This window comes from Coffea arabica, chromosome 8e (assembly GCF_036785885.1).
Source record: "Coffea arabica cultivar ET-39 chromosome 8e, Coffea Arabica ET-39 HiFi, whole genome shotgun sequence".
Taxonomy (NCBI): Eukaryota; Viridiplantae; Streptophyta; class Magnoliopsida; order Gentianales; family Rubiaceae; genus Coffea; species Coffea arabica.
This window is the reverse complement of record NC_092324.1, coordinates 918529-926081: the sequence shown is the minus strand read 5'-3', so window position 1 is coordinate 926081 and position 7553 is coordinate 918529. Positions and strand designations below refer to the sequence as shown.

General features: G+C 38.4%; 1 protein-coding gene across 3 annotated transcripts; it reads left to right on the top strand.

Moving 5' to 3' along the window:
• The first annotated feature begins 215 nt into the window (after positions 1 to 215).
• LOC113703206 (cytokinin dehydrogenase 7) lies at positions 216 to 6076 on the top strand. Of its 3 annotated transcripts, none has more exons than XM_072061720.1 (4): positions 216 to 1182; positions 1396 to 1674; positions 2849 to 3111; positions 4001 to 5092. In XM_072061720.1, exons 1-4 carry the CDS (start codon positions 490 to 492, stop codon positions 4065 to 4067), a joined length of 1302 nt encoding a protein of 433 aa, XP_071917821.1. In that variant the 5' UTR covers positions 216 to 489; the 3' UTR covers positions 4068 to 5092. The 3 variants fall into 3 exon arrangements, with proteins under 3 accessions (XP_071917821.1, XP_071917822.1, XP_027080297.1); XM_072061721.1 differs by having other exon boundaries at positions 217 to 1182; positions 3993 to 5092; XM_027224496.2 differs by lacking the exon at positions 4001 to 5092 and adding an exon at positions 5509 to 6076 and having other exon boundaries at positions 219 to 1182.
• The last annotated feature ends 1477 nt before the right edge of the window (positions 6077 to 7553 follow it).

Below are 7553 nucleotides of genomic sequence, written 5' to 3'. Positions count from 1 at the left end.
TATTTGCATTAAAAGAATAATTCATGGTAACCTCGCGAGGTGGACCACATAGAATCCTTCCTAGTATAATATAATTTCTTACCACAAATCCAAAATAAATAAATAAACATTGCTACTTCAATACTTAACTATAGTCGAAGTGGCAGACAATCGAGAAAGGCGATAGGATCCCTGCGTCAACCCCTTAAACCCCCCCCCCCCCCGCCCCCCCTCCCCTTTCCCCCCTCCCTCTTCTTTCCATCTTTCTTGTGACGTCAATTTAAATTCTCTCAATTCTCCCACTTTCCATTTTTAAATTCAGTTTTCCTTATTTCTTTTCCTTCCATAACAATTAATCCCGGTTTTCATATTCCGAAAAAAAAAAATTTCCCTGCCCTCGCAGCTATTTAAACCCCCCCCCCCGGCCGTTCTCCCCAACCCATTCCCAGAATAAACAGAGCTTTTTTCCCAGTTCAAACCCCCACTGCCCCCCGGAAAAAGGAAACCACCATGATTGCCTACTTGGAACGAGTTTCAATACCAGAACCAAACAACAATGAAGACGACAACGTCTCACTCCTCCGGAACAGTTTAGAAGACTTGCAACTCCAGGGCAGCATCGACTACGGCCCTACTGGCTCAGCCAGTAAAGATTTTGGCGGCATGCAGATAACGAAGCCGTTAGCAGTTATAAGACCCGCCGGCGCCGAAGATATTGCTAAGGTCATCAAGCTGGCGTCACGCTTACCCAATTTAACGGTGGCCGCCAGAGGCAACGGCCATTCCATTAACGGCCAAGCCATGGCCGACAGAGGCCTCGTTATCGACATGAAATCAATGGAGAGCTATAACAAAATTGAGGTCCGCCGCCACCCTCCGTGTGCTGACGTGGGCGGTGGGGCATTGTGGGCTGACGTCTTGAAACGCAGCGTTCCCTTCGGGTTGGCTCCCCGGTCCTGGACTGACTATCTTGATTTAACGGTGGGGGGAACGCTGTCCAACGCCGGCGTCAGTGGCCAGGCTTTCCGGTATGGGCCTCAAACCGAAAACGTTACGGAATTGGAGGTCGTTACAGGCAAAGGTGAAATTGTAACGTGTACCAGAAATGAAAATTCGCAGCTTTTCTTCAGCGTTCTCGGCGGACTTGGCCAGTTTGGTATTATCACCAGAGCTCGGGTTTTACTCCAGCCCTCTCCACAAATGGTTGGTAGTTGTTTTTTTCTTCCCTCTCTTTTTTAATGGAGTATTATTAATATTCATTTTTTCATATAAATAAGTACATTTTTTCAGATTTTAATGATTGCTTGATTTTTTTTTTCTTTTCTTTTTTCTTTTGGGACTGCATCGTAGATTTATTTTTGTTGCTAATGATTACTAATAATTTTAGGATTTTTTGTTTTTTTTTTGGATTGTTAGGTTAGATGGATAAGGGTGGTGTACAGCGAGTTTAGCGAGTTCACTCGGGACGCTGAGTTGCTGGTGAGTCAGGAGGAGAGTGGTGAATCGTTCGACTACGTGGAAGGGTTTGTATTCGTGAACAGTGATGACCCGGTCAACGGGTGGGCATCTGTACCGTTGGATCCGAACCACCCGTTTGACCCTGCCGGTATCCCAACCTCCGCTGGCCCGGTGCTCTATTGCCTTGAACTTGTCTTGCATCACCGGGAAAATGACCGTCCCTCCTCTGTTAATTTGGTAAGCTTTCAGTCCCTTTTTTTTGTTTTAATTAATGATTGATATCATTTTAAGCTTTATTTATTTATTCTTACATTTATTAACTATTCTCTCTTTTTTCTTTTCTCCTCTACTTCTAAAATCAACCTTTGTTAAAACAAATGAAAAACAAAGAAGAGATATACATTTACGCACTAAACACATTCGGATTATCATGATGACTGTAACGTCTCTAATTTGTCTCTGATTCGTTCGTTCCATGGTTTCAATGTTTAACATTTTTCTTTTCTTTTTTCCTTCTCTTTCTTTCGAAAGATTTAGAATCTCTTCTTGAACCAAATTTTAAAAAATTGCAGAAATTCTTTTCCTTTTTTTATTTTTTGTTGTATGAAATACACAATTGTGGGGGATGTGGGCGGGGCCGGAGGATCCGAACAGAAACCGTAGGCCGCCAATTGGGGGGTGGTCCGGGTAAGGAGACTTAGCTTTGACCTAGGTGGATGCTAAAAGGGCCCGCAGTATTATACTGGTTGACCGTGATGATTCAGGAATATGGGTCCCACTCCTACAGGGCCGGACAGTGAAAAAGTCAAAAGAGTTTTTGTCAAAAAAAAAACCCGGAGTGATTAATAAGAAATGATTTGGCGCCACGTGTGGGAAGCAGCACGGCGCGGGGGAGGGGCATGGCTTGGTGGTGGACGGCGGCGGCTCCGGTGGCGCAAGTGGAGGACGACGCGAGAATCCAATCTGAATTATGAAACTGACTCAACGGGGGGTAAAATGTGTAATGTATCTTCCATTGGATTTTCTGACACCATCAACGTGTGGAAAAAGTGGGCACACAATCGGGACATTATTACGAAATCGACACCGTGCTTTCCCCTATCTCCCTTCTTCTGACGTGGCCTTTGTCAGGAGCGGGCGAGAACAAGAACAAAAACAAACAGTAACGTTAGCGTCACCAAGCTGTGTCCTATTGCTGAGCGATCATTAGAGATTTCACTGACGTTCGTTGTCTGGTCCCCCTTCTCGTCAAAATCCGTCACCATTACTTTCTCTTTCACAAATTGCCAACATATTTTCCCTATCAAAATATAGCATATACTCTGTAATCAAATGAGCCCCCCCATCACTTTCAATTACTAATTTTTTGTTTTTTTCTTTTTATTATGAAAAAAAAAATTTTTTGGGGTAGGTGGTGGATAGATTGCTTGGACAGCTGAGATTCTGCAAGAAATTGAGGTTCGAAGTGGACCTGAAATACGTGGAGTTTCTGTCTCGTGTCAAGGTTGCAGAGCAGCAGGCTAAGGCCAATGGCATTTGGGACGCCCCTCATCCCTGGCTCAACCTCTTTGTCTCCAAAAGGGACATTGCCGATTTTGATCGTTTGGTCTTTAACACCATTTTGCAGCACGGAATTGGTGGCCCAATCTTGGTCTATCCTCTCCTCCGCTCCAAGTAAGCCCTTCCTTCCATCCCCAAAAAAAGAAAAACACACCCTTCTTTAATTCATTCCTACTAATTTCACTTACTTACTTACTTGGCCAACTTCAATTTGAGTGGTGCGGACTGCTTCTACACTTTTTTGAATTCTCTTGCGTATTACTGTCAGTAGTAGAATATCTCACATTGATATTTCATAAACTTTTATAATCATATATATAAAAGATGTTAGGCCACTCGATTCATTACTAATTAGTTTTGAGATGAAAGTCCAATTTCTTTTACACGTATGTGTGTTGAAAGGTCATTCTCCTCGTCGTCGACACTTAATAATTTAACGGTGGAACTTTTTTTGAATTCTCTTGCGTATTGTCAGTAGAATATCTCATATTAATATTTCATAAATTTTTATAATCATATATATAAAAGATGTTGGACCACTCCATTCATTACCTATTAGTTTTGAGATGGAAGTTCAACTTCTTTTACATGTATGGATGTTGAGAGGTCATTCTCCTCGTCGTGGACACTTGAGAATTTAACGGTGGAACTTTTTTTGAATTCTCTTGCGTATTGTCAATAGAATATCTCATATTGATATTTCATAGATTTTTATAATAATATATAAAAGATATTGAACCACTCCATTCATTCTTTTACACGTGTATATGTATAAAGGTCATTCTCACCATCGTCGACACTTGAGAATTTAACGGTGGAACTTTTTTGAATTCTCTTGCGTAGTGTCAGTACAATATCTCATATTGATATTTCATAAGTTTTTATAATAATATATAAAAGATATTGTACCACTCCATTCATTATTAATCAGGTTTAAGGTGGAAGTCCAACTTCCTTTTACATCGTTTGTATGTTGAAACTTAATTTTATTTAAGCTTTTTAGGAGCGTTTATCACATGTTAATGTCACAAGCAAATCAAGGGTTCATTCTCATTGCTGTCACTAGCTAGCAGCTGGTAAAGTGCATGGAGTCCACGTGGAGGCCTCACAAGGTCCATGTGTTTAACTCCATTGATTTACCGCAGAAGCATATGATGGACACATGGCTATCGAGGTGTGGGGGTTACATTGCTGGCGTGGCATGACTCTACTGTACCCTTTGATTATTATTGATATGCTGACTATTTTGCTGAACGTCTTAAATCGGGTGGTTAAGATTTTGTAGTTAGGGCGGGTTTTTTGCCCTTTTATTTATTTTATTTTATTATTTTTTATAATAATATGGGTCCCTATCACTGATTATTATTAAGTGCCCAGTCCCTCTCCTTTGTGGACCCACCATTTTAACATGCTCACCTATTGCTGCACTCCACCTCAATGCTTACCATTTCTTTGTCCCCTCCATGATTCACCATCACTGTTTTTCTTCTTTCTTCTGTAGTACTTTTGTCTCTCCCCACAAATCCCCCCCCCCCCCAAAAAGAAAAAAAAAGAATATTTTACAATCATGAAAATTTTTTTGTGTTTTTCAAAGAATGAATGCAAGAATTGTTGTACCAAATTAAAGCTAGTAAGGGTACTAATGTGTGTGAAGAAAATTTAAAGCAAAGGCATGGAGAGTTCTTTAGGACAAAGATTTGATTTAAAAAAAATACGGTGATCCAACCAATGGGTGATGTTCGATTCGTCGCCCGTACATGGTAAAGATTATGGTAACCGTTTTTGTTACGCCCTAGGGGGAAAAAGAAAAAAAAAACTAAACGTCTGGATTGTAAGTTATTTGGGATTATTTTTTGTAAAAAAAATGCTGTAACATTTTTTTTTATGTGATGTATTTCTATATGAGATAAAAGGTGGATTGCAAAATTATGATGAAGGTGTTTTCATGCCTTATACTAGATTTTAAGTTGATGGAAAGGAACTTCAAAAGGGATGTTTTGCCACGCAAGTCAGGACAATGCAAGTCTATTAAATAGTGGCAAAATCAGGAACAGTGACATCAGAAATATATATATCTTGCTCTGCGATTGTTGAATTTTGATTTTCGAAAATAATTGAGAGTACTTATTATTTGCATTGAAATACTGCTACTAAATTGCATTGATGTCACAATTGGCAATCGTGCACGCTAATAATTTGTTTCTTTCATTTCTAACTTGCTATATTTCCAGTAGACATGGACCAATAGTTAGCATCCTATTAAAATTCGCTTTTATGGACCGTTACCGTGTCCTACTCTAAATTTATTCTTCTTCCTTCTTTTAAAAAAAAAAAAAAAAAAATTGAATGGAACTGTGACATTCTTTTGTTCGTGTTGTGAATTTGTGGTCTTGGTAATTTTGATGGGTTCTGAATAAAATTCAAAACATTTGCAAAGTGTTTTTTTAAAAAATAAAATAATAATAATAATTTTTTAATTATTTTTGGCTTCAAATGAATTCAATTGATTAGGTGGGATAGCCGTGCTTCTGTTGTATTGCCTGAAGGAGATATCTTCTATTTAGTGGCATTGCTACGTTTTAGTCCTCCCTATCCAAAAGGACCACCTGCAGAAGATTTGGTTGCCCAGAACCGTAGAATCCTCCACTGTTGTACCAGAAATGGATTGGACTTCAAGCTGTATCTCCCTCATTACAAGTCCCAAGACGAGTGGGAGCAGCATTTTGGAGATCAATGGACTAGATTCAAGGACAGAAAAGCCTGTTTCGATCCCCTGGCAATACTTGCTCCTGGACAGAAGATTTTCCCCAGGAATCATCATCATCATCATCATCATCATCATCATCAGTCCTAGTGGTGGGATGATTGATTTTCATCACCAACCTATATACCATTACCAGCCCTTCATTTGTTGTTTTCTGATTCTTCTTCTGTTTACCAGTTTTGCTTTCGATTTCATTTGTTCATTGCTATTGATTAAGATGTAGTCGGCATCATTAATGTAAACGAATATTTTCAGAAAGAAAAGGCATCGCAAGTGTTACCTTCTCAATAATTTTCCAAAATCTGAATTGCTGAATTATATGTGTCACCAAAAAATTGTTCCCATGATCAATTCATCCCAGCAGAATACAGGGGCTGTTAGAATGATGTTTTTTTTTGGGTTTTTGTCTAAAACACGTAAAAAAACGTCTATTTTTGTTTTTTTGAAGAACTTTTGATAGGAGAGAGTTGAATTGGGTGATAAAGTGGAAGAGAACGTAACTAAAACCTCCAACTTATCTCAAAAACAAAAAAAAAACTTCTGACACTTTTATAAAGTACTATTGTTGTAGATGGTGTTTTATCTTCTTGAGATACCCCTAAAACAAGGAAGCCAAATAGACCAATAGAGATTTAGAGTAATAACATCCCATCATACACTTTTGGAGGCGAATGGGAGCATCAATCCTTGGAAACCATCCCATCATATATATTTTCTTTAATGCAGTTTTGATAGAACAGATTTATAAATATCAACTAACTGTAGAATTGGATGACAATGCTGCTAGAACAAAATCACCACATCATTATTCGAACCTTTACCAAATCACGGCTAAAGTAATTACAGGTCCTTATTGAAGTTCTTTTAAAAAAATAATAAAGTAATAACAGTTAGTATCAAGCTCCATAAATTTAAAAGGATTAATCTTTCCTACACTGACGGTGTATACACTATCAGCGTTGGATGAACGACAACTATGCAAAATTTGAATTTGAAATTTAACTTTTGCACACGTGTCATGAATCCAACAATGATAGTGTATACACTGTCAGTGTAGGAAAAATTTACTCTAAATAAAATGCCATAAGCTCTTTTTTTTCTTTATCATTTTTTGACAGGGATCGAGGGGGGTGTTGGAATTGTTTCTTTTTCATTGCCTTTATAGGTTAACGTACTGTCTTATAAAATAGAGGAGCCGCTTTTGGTATTTGATTCCATTCACCTTCGAACAAACTCCAATTCTAACCTGGAAATCATCGGGCAATTAACCTCAATCCATTTCCTCTTCAACCTGATTAGTTCCCATCCAATCCAAATTACAATAAAGAAAAGCTCATACCAACATGCATGAACAGATAAAAAATGTACATCATAGATATATATAAAGCTTCTTCTAATCACGGCATCAGATTCCATTTTCATGCAAAAGAACAACGTGACAAAAGCTTTAGCTTTTCTAGACGATTTGGTTCTTTCCTTTCTCGGGTTATGCTTGGTTTTTGTTCCATGCAAAAAAACAAATCTACTTGGGTTCAACATCCCTTGACCCTTAATTCGTTTAGTTCATCACGTCTCTTTTTCCTTTCTTTCTTTCTTTCTTTCTTTTTTTTTGCCCTTTTTTTCTTTTCCCTTTCACTTTTATCATAAAAAGTAGGGAAAAGTCTGAATAGGGTGGTGGTGGGAGATCGATGGAGTTACTTTTGGAAGGGCAATGATAAGATCATGATTTCTTGTAAGATGTACCAACCAATGAGACGACTCTCTTCGTTCAATCCCATGCAAAGTATCAGAT

Excerpts from the sequence above, each read along its gene's own strand:
- LOC113703206 (XM_027224496.2), top strand. The coding sequence starts at position 490 with ATGATTGCCTACTTGGAACGAGTTTCAATACCAGAACCAAACAACAAT. Across the intron at positions 1,675-2,848 it reads GTCCCTCCTCTGTTAATTTG|GTGGTGGATAGATTGCTTGG; the intron begins GTAAGCTTTCAG and ends TTTTTGGGGTAG. Across the intron at positions 3,112-5,508 it reads TATCCTCTCCTCCGCTCCAA|GTGGGATAGCCGTGCTTCTG; the intron begins GTAAGCCCTTCC and ends TCAATTGATTAG.